Source organism: Hypanus sabinus, chromosome 16 (assembly GCF_030144855.1).
Source record: "Hypanus sabinus isolate sHypSab1 chromosome 16, sHypSab1.hap1, whole genome shotgun sequence".
In the NCBI taxonomy this organism is placed as follows: domain Eukaryota; kingdom Metazoa; phylum Chordata; class Chondrichthyes; order Myliobatiformes; family Dasyatidae; genus Hypanus; species Hypanus sabinus.
This window is the reverse complement of record NC_082721.1, coordinates 5,391,851-5,405,923: the sequence shown is the minus strand read 5'-3', so window position 1 is coordinate 5,405,923 and position 14,073 is coordinate 5,391,851. Positions and strand designations below refer to the sequence as shown.

Genomic DNA, 14,073 nt, shown 5'->3' with positions numbered 1-14,073 from the left:
AATCACCTACTAGTACAAGCTATTTCTTGCAACAGTTTGTAATCTCTCTACAAATTTGCTCCTCTAAATCCCACAGACTGTTGGGTGGTCTATAATATAATCCATTTAATGTAATCATATATTTATTATTCCCACAAAGCCACACTGGACGAGCTCTCCAGTCTGTCCTGACTGAGCACTGTTGTGACATTTTCTCTGACAAGTAATGCCTTCTCTTTCCCTTTAATCCCTCCTATTCTGTCACTTTTAAAACAATGAAACCCTGGAACACTGAGCTGCCAATCCTGCCCCTCCTGCAACCAAATTTCACTAATGGTTACAAGGTCATAATTCCACACGCTGATCCATGCCCTGGTACCATCTGCTTTTCCTACAATACTCCTTACACTGAAATATAGACAGCTCAGAACATTCAACCTACCACACTCGACCTTATGATTCCTGACTTGGTATATTGGTTTAAGAACATCTTTCTCTACAACATCTCCACTCTTTGCTCTGGTGCTCTGGTTCCCATCCTCATGTTCAGGTGCAAACCACTCCTGACCTTTAATTTAGTGCCTAACTCACTGAACTCACTTTGCAGGACCTCATCACCCGACTTACCAATATTATTAGTAACAACGTGGACCATGACCTCTGGCTGTTCACCCTCCCACTTAAGAAAACTGTGGACTCGATCCAAGATATCCCTGACTCTGGCACCTGGGAGGCAACAAACCATCTGGGAATCTTGTTCCTTTTCACACAAATTCCTTTCTATTTCCCTACCTAACGAGTCCCCTCTCACCACAGCTCGCCTCTTCTACCCCGTTCTCTTCTGAGCAACAGACCTCACCACTGTCTCTTTCTTCTGCTAGGTCAGCACCCGCACCCCACACCCCATCAGAACCCAATATGGTATACCTGTTGTTGAGGGGGAAAGCACTGGAGTACACTGCGCTGGCTACCTATCTCCTGTCCACCTCCTGTCAGTCACCCAGTTACATGTGTCCTGTACACTGGATGTAATTACCTCCCTCTATGCCCTGCCTAACAATCCCTCAGCCTCTTGAATGATCCAGATTTCATCCAGTTCCATTTCCAGCTCTAACTACTTAACACAGTCTGTTAGAGGCTGCAGCTAGAAGCACGTCTTGCAGGTGTAGTTATCAGGGCCATTAGAGGTCTCCCTGCCTTCCCACATTCTGCAAGAGGAGCATTTTGGTATCCTGTCTGGCATTCCCACTGCTCTAAATATGCAACAAGAAATAAATAAAGAATAAATAACAAGGAAAATCTACCTATAGTATTTGCTTCTCCTCGCTTAAGCCTCAACGAGCCAAAGCCTCAACACCCCACTCTAACACAGGTTCACTCACACAATGTCCGCTCCACTTAAACCTAACTGTGTAATTATGTGCAATCCTATGTCTCCTTGGGAACTGTGGTGCACAAAAAGTGCTGACTACCCCAACTCGCTTCTTTTAAACTCTCTCTCCCTCTAAGCAATCAGGTAACTCCTCAGGACTGTTGTGCGCAAAATATGGTGACTGCCCCTGCTCGCTGTTTTTAAACTCCCTCTCTCCCTATGCAATCTGGCATCTCCTATAACCTGTGTATTATCTATACATCTCATTGTATTAAGATACAATATATTGTAAGATCAAATGACAATACTTATGGGAATTTAAAGTATATTTTAATGTTTTGCACTGTACTGCTGTCACAAAACAACAACTTGAACTGATTCCTTGATCCCTGACATTGTGGTACCAAGGGCAGGGGAGGGGGGATTGGTAATGAACCAGGGACAGTAGAATCTCCTTTTCCCTGGTCCGCAGGTGATAGTACTCTGTTCCATTCGGCTCAGCAGCTCAGAGCTTGCCCCCCATCTGGCACTCTTCTTCCATCTCCAGTGAAATGCTTTGAACGTAACCGACTAACCACTTGTTAATGAAAGGCTAATTGGCCCTGTCTAGACAGGAAAACAAAACCCCACAGTAATCCCTGCCACCTGCTGGGCCAATCACTTTCGGGCTAAAGTTACAACTTCAGCTAGCCTTGGGGTCAAAAGCATTTACTGCACTGTATAAAATCTCCACTCCTTCCATGAATCTGTATTAACAGAAAATGTCATTTATCAATGGAAATACGATTTTACTCAGTGCATGCAAATCCTGCTTAATGTAAAGAAAGGTAATTTACAGCCTGTGGACTCTCAGAGACAGGAAACTGTAAATCACATGTTAAACAACGTGTATATCATTTCACGCCACCCTGCATTCCTGATTCCCCATCCCATCAGCAGAATAGGTCCATAGATGCAGGAGCAGAATTAGGCCATCCAGCCATCAAGTCTGCTGCATTACTCCATTATGGCTGATTTATTATTTCGCTCAACCCCACTCTCCTGCCTAATCCCCGTAACCTTTGACCTCCGTACTAGTCAAGAATATATCAACTTCTGCTTTAAATATACCACAGGATTTGGCCTCCATAGCAGGCTGTGGCAATGAATTCCACAGACAAAGAGGAATTCCTTTAGCCACCTTTTGGCTGAAGAAATTCCTTCTCATCGCCATTCCAGATGGACATCTCTCTGTACTGAGGCTGTATCCTCTGGTCCTAGATTCCACACTACAGGAAACATCCTCTCCACATCCACTCTATCCAAGCCTTTCAATTACTCAATAGGTTTCAACAAGATAACCCATCATTCACCTCAAAGTTCAAAGTTTAAATTAAACTTAATATCAAAGTACATATATGTCACCATATACAACCCTGAGATTCATTTTCTTGTGGGCATTCATAGTAAATAGAAAGAAGTCAAATAGAATCAATAAATAACAGCACATGACTGAGACTGACAAACAACCAATGTGCGAAAGCAACAAACTGAAAATACAAGAAAAGAAAAACATAATAAATAAATAAATAAATAAGTGTTTTTATTGCTTTCTTTGAACCTTCTCCAACATCAGCACATCCTTTCTTAGGTAAGGGGCCCAAAACGGCTCACAATACTCCAAGCGAGGCCTCCTCAGTGCTTTATAAAGCCTCAATTACACCCTTGCTTTTCTATCCTAGCTCTCTTGCAATAAATGCTAAAATCGCATTTGCCTTCCTCACCACCACCTCAACCTGCAAGTTAACCTTTAGAGAATCCTGCACAAGGAATCCCAAGTCCCCGTGTATGTCAGATGTTCGATTTTTTTCTCCGTTTAGAAAATAGTCTACGCTTATATTTCTTCTATCAAAGTGCATGGCCATACACTTCCCGACCGACATTGTTATCCATCTGCCACTTCTTTGGCTAGTCTCCTAATTTGTCTAATTCCTTCTTTACTCTCTCTACTTCTTCAAAACTACCTGCCCCCCCCCCCCCCCCCATCTATCTTCATATTGTTTGCAAACCTGGCCACAAAGGCATTAATTCCATCATCCAAATATTTGACATATAATGTAAAAAGAATTGATCCCAACACAGACCCCTTTGAACACCAGTAGTCACCGACACCCGACCAGTATAGGCTCCCTTTATTCCTACTCTTTCCCTTCCTGCTCATCAGCCGCTGCTAGAATCCCTCCTTTAATAGGTTGTGGAAGCAGTACAATGTTGAGATGAGTGAAGTTAACCCCTATGGTTCAAGAGTCTGATGGTTGAGCGGTAATCATTTTCTGAACCTGGTGGTGGGGGTCCTGAGGCTCCTATATCTTCTTCCTGATGGCAGCAGGGAGAGGACATCATCCTGGATGGTGGGAGTCTTTGATGGTAGATGGTGGTGATCTTATAAACTCCCCAAAGTATAGGCCCTGTGCCATACTTTTCAAAAAATCATTTTAGCTGTTACAATTTCACTGGCAAACCCATCTCTTCTGGCACGAATCTTGAGTAAAAGAACAGGTAAGAACAACTTAATTTAGAAACTATTTTTAGAAAAGGGGAAATAACAGGTGTTAAGATTACTCTAGAGAAAGGGTCCCCAACCTATTTTATGCCATGGACGCCTACCATTAACTGTGGACCCCAAGTTTGGAACTTCTGTATTTCAATCTGATCTGCTATCATCAATCACAACGAAGCCACCTTCTACCTGTCAAACGTCACACTGGAAGAAGACCTATGATTAAAAATGAAAGAGTGTTGTCACTGCACTCTTCAATTTGTCAAGCCTCGTCCAAAATCCTGACGCAACCACTGTAACCATCAAAATCAACTTGACCACAAGAGATTCTGCAGATGCAGAAAATCCTGAGGAATGCACACAGAATGCTGGAGGAACTCAGCTGGTCATCTATGGAGAGGAATAAACAATCACCATTTTGGACCAAGACCCTTCAAAGTGTGAGTCTAAGTAAATTTATTACCAAAATATGTATATAATCACTATATATATACTATCTTGCAGGCATTTACAGGAAAATAAAGAAATACAATAGAATTTTGGAAAAACTATATATAAATAAAGAATGACAACCAACGTGCAAAAGAAGATAGTGTACAAATAAAAGTTAAATAAAAAAATACTGAGAACATGAGCTGTTGAGGCCTTGAAATGAAGTCCGTATGTTGTGGAACCAGTTCAGAGTTGAGGTGAGTGAGGTTATCCATGCTGCTTCAGAAGCCTGATGGTTGTAGAGTAATAACTGTTCCTGAACCTGCTGACGTGGGACCTATGTGCTTTGATAATAAATTTACTTTGAAATGTAATTTTGACTGCAGTACCAGCGTTTTCAAAGAGAAAAGAAAAATAACATTAGTATTGCTAATCTATAGTGAAGCTAATTTATAACATCAAACGGGGTCAGTTTTTCACTATACAGTACATCATTGATGTTTAGATTAATGTTGTTCACTGATTCGTGTTGATCTGTGAAGTGAAAGGTGTACACGAGTATTCAGTGCTCTCCATAGCTTCCTGTGGTCAATGTAGGGCAGTTGCCATACCAAGCTATGATGTATCTAGATAGGATGTTTTCTATCGTGCAAGACTCATATAAAACAGCAGTGGCTAGAGGACGTATCTCCAAAGCACCAATCCTCTGGCATGTTTAAATTGGACCACTTACGCAGGCTGGATCTTTTCTTGGGCCCAGACTGCCACCTCACCCCTGGTCCCTTGAAAAAACTCTCACCAAAGAGCCTGAGGGAAGTCAGAAAGTATTCAAGGCCTAAGTGCACTGGGATCCTACTCCATGATCCTTACCCTCCAGAAGTACTCACCTTCTGCACAGTACCAACAGGGGGCAGTCATGTTCTACTGATAGCTCAAGTTCAAGTCCAAGTCCACTATGTCCCAAGTAAGCATAGTTGGCCCTTCCAGCACGAAAAATTATAACCAAAACACCTTTTTATATACCTCCTACCTTCCGTGGATGAGACAATCCCACATGCAGATGATTGTCAAGAAACTACTGAACCTACATACCAGACAGCTGCACTCCCAGATTTTGTCAGTAGCTCTGCAAGGCTTTGAAGGCTAATGAGGAAGCTACCATTCTTCTTGGCCACAGATAATAAAGGTTTCTCCTCAGATTACCTCTGCCTCCTTTTGGCAATCATCAGAAACCAGGGTCCTTTGGTTATTGAGGTGTGGAGGTGAGTATATCACTACACGTTGTCAGTGCTTACAGCCAAAGATATGCGATTCTTCCTAAGGATCTATCCAGTTCATCACCTACCTTTGTGACCTACCTTCCACTTCCAAGAACATACATAGAACACAGAACTATATAGGATGGAAACAGCCACTTTGGTACTCGATGTCTGTGCTAAACACAATGCCAAATCTTTTCTGCCTGTACATGATCAACAGCTTTCTGTTCCCTGCATCATCATATGTTTATCTAACATCCTCTCAAATGCCGCTATCAAAATGTTCAAAGCAAATTTATTATTAAAGTGGACACTGTATATGGCACCAGATACTACCCTGTGATTCACGTTCTTGTAGGCATTCACGGTAAATACAAAGTAACACAATGGAATCAATTTAAAAAAAGCACACGACAGAGGCGGACAGACAACCAGTGTGCAAAGGACAACAAACTGTGCAAGTATAAAAGGAAAAGAAAAAGTAAGACTAAATAAATAAGCAATAAATATCGGGAACACAAGTTTCAGAGTCCATACGTTGCGGAATCAGTCCAGTGTTGGGGTAAGTGAAATTATCTACTCTGGTTCAAGAGCCTGATGGTTGAGGGATTATAATTTGTTCCTGACCCTGGTGGTGTGGGTCCTGAAGCTCTTGTACCTCCTTCAGGATGGCGGCAGTGAGAAGAGAGCATGGCACAGACGGTGGGAACCTTGATGATGGTGCTGCTTTCCTGCAACAGTTCTCCTTGTAGATGTGCTCAGTGGTTGGGAGGATTTTACCAGAGTTGGACTGGGCCGTATCCACTACTTTTTATCTTTTTTTCCATTCGAGGGCATATCTGTTTCCACCATCACCCCTGGCAGCCCAATCCATTCTCCGTTAAAACTTGCCCACGTCTCTTTTAAACTTTCTCCCCCTCACCTTAAGTGCAAGTCCACTGGTACTGGATATTTCTACCCTGGGAAAAAGGATCTGGCAGTCTCCCCTATCTATATCTGATAATTTTATATACCCCCATCAAGTCTCCAATGCTAAAGACTAGGGGTTTCCAACCCTGGGTCCACAGAGCTTTCAGTTAATGGTAAGGGTCCATGGCATAAAAAGCTTGGAAACCCTTGCTTTAGGCCAAACAACCCTAATTTCTCCAAACTCTCCTTCTCTGGCTATCTACTCTATGCCAAGTCACTTCTCATCCTTCTTCTCTCCAAAGAGAAAAGCCCTAGTTCACTCAACCTTTCCTCATAAGACATGCTCTCTAATCCAGGAAGCATCCTCCTCCTCTGCACCATCTCCATAGCCCTCATATCTAAATGAAGGGCAGGTGACCAGAATTGAACACAATATTCTAGGTGCGCTTAAAATCGAAGTTCTTTACAGCTGCATCATGACCTTCTTGTTGGTTGTCCATTGTATACGCCAGTGACAGGAAACGAAGGCAGAAGAGACTTTAAAGTTGAAAAGCCATCACACTGGAAGCTGTTCCACTCGACCTCAGCAGTCTGGGTCCAGTGGTTCGAGTAGTTGTCACAGCTGGGGCCTTGCTTGGTTGTAGTGAGTGACCATGATTTTTGCGCTCCATCATGCCCTTCGCTCTCCACAGAGCACTGCAGAATTGCCTTTCTGGATCTCATGGTTGATCTCATCTGCCTAGTCTGCCGGAGCTGACTTCGAACTTGACTTCCTCACTCTTATACTATTCCCTGGCCAATGAAGGCACCTTCTTTACCTGCTTGACTATCTTCAGGGAGCCATGGACTTGGACCGCAAGATCCCTCTCAATATCAAGATTTACCATACAGTATCTTTTCAAATTCAATGCACATAATTACCACAGTACTGTGTAAAAGTCTTTTACATACATATAGCTAAGGTGCCTAAGTCTTTCACAGGACTGTAGTAATTTTATGCTTGCACTGTACTGCTGCCTCAAAAAAAAAACTCATGACATATGTGAGTGATGATAAACCTGATTCTGATCCGGGTCTCTATTGTGGACTGCGAGTGGGAAGGAGGCAGGGCGAGGGAAATCATGGTTGGGAAAAGGGGAAGGGAGAGGGGATGGAGCAGGGAGCATCAGAGAAGCATTCTGTAATGATCAATAAACCAATTGTTTGGAATCAAATGACCTTGCCTGGTGTCTCAGGGCTGGGTGTGTCTGCACCAATGCCACCCACCGTCCCACCACTCCTTCGCTGCCACTCGTCTCAACCCCCTCCCAAGGCGCTCCACCCTCGTCGTTCCCAACATCCTTTCCTCCCACCAGATTTACACACTCGTTCTTTGCTCCACAAATACAGTACTGTGCAAACGTCTTAGACATCCTAGCTATATATCTAAGACTTTTGCATTGTACTGTATATTTGCATACAGTTTAATTTTCCTGTTGTTTTGAGGAAGTAGAATTCATCCTGCATTTCTTGGCAAGCAGCTTCTATATTTATCTGACCCTTTGCCCTTTTACACCAGTGTGACTTCTTCTTTGATGATTGATCTTTCAAAGATGTTTATGCAAGGATCCAAACCAGCGACCAAAGACAGGAAGTGTTGCAGACAAAATCAGCAGATTCTTCCCCACCACTGAGTACATCTACAAGGCACCCTGCCACAAGAAAGCAGCATCCATCATCAAGGATGTTCACTGTCCAGGCCATGCTCCCTTGCCACTGCCACCATCAAGAAGGAGGTACCTTAGGTTCCACACCACCGGGTTCAGAATCACTTATTACCCCACAACCATCAGGCTCCTGAACCAGCACGGATACCTTTACTCACCACAGCACTGAGCAGATTCCACTACCTATGGACCCACTCTCAAGGAATCTGAATTATTAATGATCCTTAATGGACTATCAGGGATAGTCTCTGCCATCGGATTTCTGAATGGTCCATGAACCCATGAGCATATGTCATGAAATTGTTAACTTAGCAGCAGCAGTACAATGCAATACATGATAATATAGAAAAAAATAAACCAATTAAAGTAAGTATATAATGTGTACAAAATAGTTAAATTAAAAATAGTGTAAAAATAGAAATAATAAAAGTGAGGTAGTGCTTATGAGTTCAATGTTCGTTTAGGAATCGGCTGGCAGAGGGGAAGAAGCTGTTCCTGAATTGCTGAGTGTGTGTCTTCAGGCTTCCGTACCTTCTACCTTATGGTAACAATGAGAAGAGGACATGTCCTGGGTGAAGGGGATCCTTAATGATGGATGCTGCCTTTCTGAGACACCACTCCTCGAAGTCGTCTTGGATGCTATAGAAGCTGGTACCCAAAATGGAGCTGACTAATTTTACAACTTTCTATAGTTTCATTGAATCTTGTGCAGAAGTAGCATCACCTCCCCATTCCGCCCCCCCCCCACTGCATACCAGACAGTGATGCAGCCTGTCAGAATGCTCCCCACGGTACATCTGTAGAAGTTTCTGAATGGTTTAAAGGACAAACCAAATCTGCACAAACTCCTAATGAATTATAACCACTGTCTTGCCCTCTTTATAGCTGACCAATATGTTAGGACCCGGTTAGATCCTCAGAGATCTTCTTGCAATTTTTAAATATATATACACACAGTACATTCTTTTTGTAAATTATATTAGTTTTTTATGTATTGCACTATACTGCCACAGAACAACAAACTTCACAATATTCATCGATGTTAATAAACCTGATTCTGAAACACAGGAATTCTCACAATGGTCTGCTTTTGCAGGAGCTTCCACGGAGATTTTGGCCAAAGTTACAGTAGAAATGCCCAGTGAAGCATTCCTCCAAGACACTTCTTGCCAGGTAAACGGCCTCGTGACTGCTTCAGCTATGATCAGCAGCAGCGTTCGTTCACAAGGAATAATGAATGGCAGGAAGGGATTAATACGCAAGGCATAATTTTAGTGTGATTGGAGGAAAGTTCAGGATGGATGTCTAAGGTAGGTATTTTTACACAGCCAGTGAGGAATAGGTGAAATGCCCTGCTAGGGGTGGTGGCAGAGACAGATACGTTAGGGACATTTTAAGGAAGTCTTAGATAGGCACATGGATAATTGAAAAATGAGGGTCTATAGGAAGGAAGGGTTAGATTGATCTTAGAATAGGTTAAAACATTGTAGGCTGAAGGGCCTGTACTGTGCTGTAATGTGTCAAGAAGGAATTTAAAACATTTTGAGAAATTAATTTTTAAGGTGTGAATGGACAGAAAGAAATAAAATCCACTGGTCACTGAAATTAAATCAGGATCAGTATTCGAATCACTGGTATACGTCTTGAAATGGTTTCTTTTGCAGCAGCAGTACATAATAATTAAAAGCTAAAGATTACACTAAGAAGTATATAAAAATTAAAATAAGTAATAAGTAAAATAGGAATAAGGGGTAGGCCATTTAGAACGGAGTGCAGGAAAAACATTTTCACCCGGAGAGTGGTGGATATGTGGAATGCTCTGCCTCAGAAGGCAATAGAGGTCAATTCTCTGGACGCTTTCAAGAAAGAGTTAGATAGAGCTCTTCTAGATAGTGGAGTCAAGGGATATGGGGAGAAGGCAGGAACGGGGTACTGATTGGGGATGATCAGCCATGATCACTTTGAATGGCGGTGCTGGCTCGAAGGGCCAAATGGCCTACTCCTGTACTTACTGTCTATTGTCTATAAGTAATGCTAAAAGAGAAAAAATATATTGAGATAATGTACATGGGTTCATTGTCCATTCAGAAATCTAATGGAGGAGGGGAAGAAGCTGTTCTTGAAACTTTGAGTGTGTGTCTTCAGGCTCCTGTACCTCATAATTTTATAATTATTAGGTACTTGATAATTAGAACCCTGTACCTAATAATCCTAATAATTTTTAAACTGGTGCTACTTTTAACTTGGAGCAGGTTTGTATCCTAATAAAAGGATACACAATTTCTGAGGAAAAGCTTTGTCTTTTTTCCACATTATTGCAATAACGTAAGCAACGACAGTTCAGCCTGACAACAGGACATTCCGAATGATCTCAAAGGAAAGGGTACTGTCTCCACAGGGAAGGAATGTTCCAGGTTCGATTGTGCACTCACCTCCTTCCATTTCCTCTTGCCAGTTCCTACTGCTGCCTGCAGGGGAGGTAGGTGAGGGATAGAATTCTCCACCTGGGCTAGTGTCAATATCATCTTCCATCGAGCCTGACTTGTGCCTCTTACTCCTGCAAAGGATTCGAAAAAAGAGGCTGTGTTTATTGCTGAACATAGACGGCTCAGATATTATATTTTCTGGTCTCTTTCACTTCAGTGCGCGCTGAGAATAACAGCTAATGGAAATTAGCTCCCAAGTGTGCAATATATTAATGTCTTTTTCCACCGGTGCAAATGGTACGAAGTTAATGGGAGCTCTCTCCATGAATATACAGAGGTTCACCAGGACACTGGCTAGATTGGAAGGCATGTGCTATAATAAGAGAATGGGCAAACTTGGGTTGTTTTCTCTGGAGTGGTGGAGGCTGAGAGGAGATCTGATAGAGGTTTATGAGATTATGAGAGACATAGTAGATAGAGTGGACAATCAGAATCTTTTCCCCAGCGATGAGATGTCTAATATCAGAGAACATGCGTTTAAGCTGAGGAGGGGGGCTGAATTCAAAGGAGATGTGAGAGGCAAGTTCTTTACACAGAGAATGATGGGTGCACTGCCTGTGAAGGTGGTTGAGTCAGATACATTACAGCTTTATTAGATGCTTAGGTAGACACATGAATGTGAGGAAAATGAAAGATATGGACATTGTGCAGGTGGCTTAGTTGGCCATTTGATTTCTAATTTATTTGGTTCAGCACAAGTTTGTGGGCTGAATGGCCCGTTCCAGTGCTGCACTGTTTTATGTTCAACTTTCCATATAAACAGTTTGATAGGTTTCAGGTAAACCTCAGGCTTTGTGGCTTGCTATGTAGGCAAATATAAAAAGGGAGATGAACACTATTAGTTTCAGAGACTTGTCATCAGAAAAGAATCAAAGTAATGCAGTCTGCATCCGAGTAAAAAATAAATGCAGTATACACAGACCTCAGAAAGTCTCCATTTAGAATGTACTGCCTGTGGTGTGTGGAATATTTCCGTAATATTGCAAATATATTGTCTGATTAAGCATTCTTTGTTGTTTACACAATTTCTTTACGAGTTAAATGCAAGAAGTATGTGAATGGCATACGTCACTATGGCACCATGACGTAAGTGAGCACCTCACTAGAGTGAAACAAAGCAGACATGTTTTCCCCAGACACTCGTGGTTTTCTTTCGATTAGGTTCCAGAGTTACGAAACATAACTCTTCCTTTATGGACTTAAACAATAAGGTCTTGCTGAGCAGAGAAGTCATGCATTTATAAAGATAAAGATTAGCTTCATTTGTCACATGTACATTGAGACATACAGTGAAATGCACTATTTGCGTCAACAACCGACGCTGTCTGAGGATGTGCTGGGGTCAGCCCGCAAGTGTTGCCATGCTTCCAGCACCAACACAGCACGTCCATAACTTACAAACTCTTGTGCTGTGTGCTGTTGGTACTGTCTTTTGCACCTTGGCCTGGAGGAACACTATTTCATGTGATTATATTCATGTATGGTCGAATGATAACACTGGACAACAAGTGTTTTGCTCTTGAAGACTTTTGGGTGTATCTTATGGATTTTGGGCTGCTGATGATGAAAATCATCATGACATTTCTGTATCATGCACTATTTTTTAAAATCACCTATATTTGTTATTTCAATTCATAATTCAAGTCATTGTGTTGCCCACAATGTAAGCAGAAACCATGAGGTGAAACATGTCACTAAAGATTCATTTTCTGCATTCCTATTTAGTGTTATTCTCTGTAAATCTTGGTGCTGTCTGTGACAAGCATGATGAGCGGTTTCACCAGGACTTTGCGGTCATGGAAAAACGGTGTCAGGGCAACTGAAATCCATCAATGCTGACTGATTATCGTTCGACACTGAGTACAAATGAAAATCATCAACAAAACATCTTTAGCTTAATTGAACCATTGCAAAGCATCAGCACCATTATGCAATTAAACACATTCTATTCAATTAAAGTTAATTTCTTGTTTCTCCAAATTATTACATGACACAAGTAGTCTGAAATCATATTTGTGTTCAGCTTCACCGGGTCTATCATAAACAAAAAAAGTTCTGAGGAAGCAAAACTTTCAAAACAATTTGTTGTCCAGTGTAAGTAAACTTGAATTTGAACTTACTAGTGTGTATGCCTTTGGAAAGTGGAAGAAACCGGAGAATGTGGGAGGCAACCCACAGAGTCCATTAACTCAGGATTGTAAAACAACTTACTCTGTCATCTGAAAGTCTGATGGCATGAGGTACATTGTACAACGTTAATAAAGGCTGCCCTTTTTATTAACACAGTTAAAGTTCAAAGTTCAGAGTAAATTTATTATCAAAGTACATTTATGTCACCATATATAACCCTGAGATTCATTTTCTTGCAGGCATTCAAAGTAGAACAAAGAAATACAATTGAATCAATGAAAGACGGCACACAGAGACTGACAAGCAACCAAAGTGCAAATGAAGATAAACTGCACATACAAAAAACAAATAGTAATAATAATAAGTAAACCTCTGTGAACTTCAGTTCTGAATGTTATTTGTTTACTTTTATTGTTTGCATGATTTGTCTTTTTTTTTGGACATTGGGTGTTTGACGGTCTTCTTTTTAACGGGTTCTATCAGGTTTCTTTGTTTTGTGGCTGTCTGTAAGATGAATCTCAAGGTTGCATATAGTATATATACTTCGATAATAAATGTACTTTGACCTTTGAATGTTAAATAAATAATACTGAGAACACGAGTTCTAAAGTCCTTGAAAGTGAGTCTATAGGTTGTGTTCAGTGATTAGTTCCGTGTTGAGGTGAATGAAGTTATCCAGGTGAGTGAGTAAAGGGTTGAAGGATAAACCCTGCAGATGCTGAAATTCTGAAATGGAGCAGGAACTGCTGGGAATACCCAACTGGTCAGACAGCATCTGTTGGTCCAGTTTCTCCCCATCTGTATTGGAGCCAGTTGTAGCTGCTGATAATCCAACGACCCATAGACCCAGTTTCCTTCAGTGATTGTGGTTGCTCCATGCAAGTAGAGTTAGGAACTCAACACCCATCGCCTGTGTCTGCCAAAAGGCCAGTTCCAGGCAGAGAAGACAAGGGTTGAGAACGGGATCGGCAGTGGGTGGTGGACCCATGATTTTGTTCTGCAGGACATCCAAAGCACGATGGGTCAGCACTTCGGATCTATAATGATCCTATCTCATTAGATTCAAATAAAATAATGTACTGAGATATAAAGACAAGAGATTCTGGAAATCCAGAGTACACAGACAAAATGCTGCATGAACTCGGGAGGTCAGACAGTGTCAACAGTTGATGTTTCGGACTGAGACCTTCATCAGGGCTGGACAGGAAAGGGGAAAGGAGCCAGGATAAGGTGGGTGGGTGGGGGAGGGAGGTGATAGGTG

General features: G+C 41.8%; 1 protein-coding gene across 8 annotated transcripts in view; it reads right to left on the bottom strand.

The window, feature by feature from the left end:
* LOC132405962 (nuclear factor 1 C-type-like) overlaps positions 1-14,073 on the bottom strand; it is a 474,435-nt gene that overhangs the window by 151,982 nt on the left and 308,380 nt on the right. For all 8 annotated transcript variants that reach the window (XM_059991009.1, XM_059991010.1, XM_059991008.1 and 5 more), the window contains exon 6: positions 10,629-10,753. In XM_059991009.1, the coding sequence (XP_059846992.1) occupies positions 10,629-10,753 (125 nt within the window). The remainder of the gene's footprint in view (positions 1-10,628; positions 10,754-14,073) is intronic.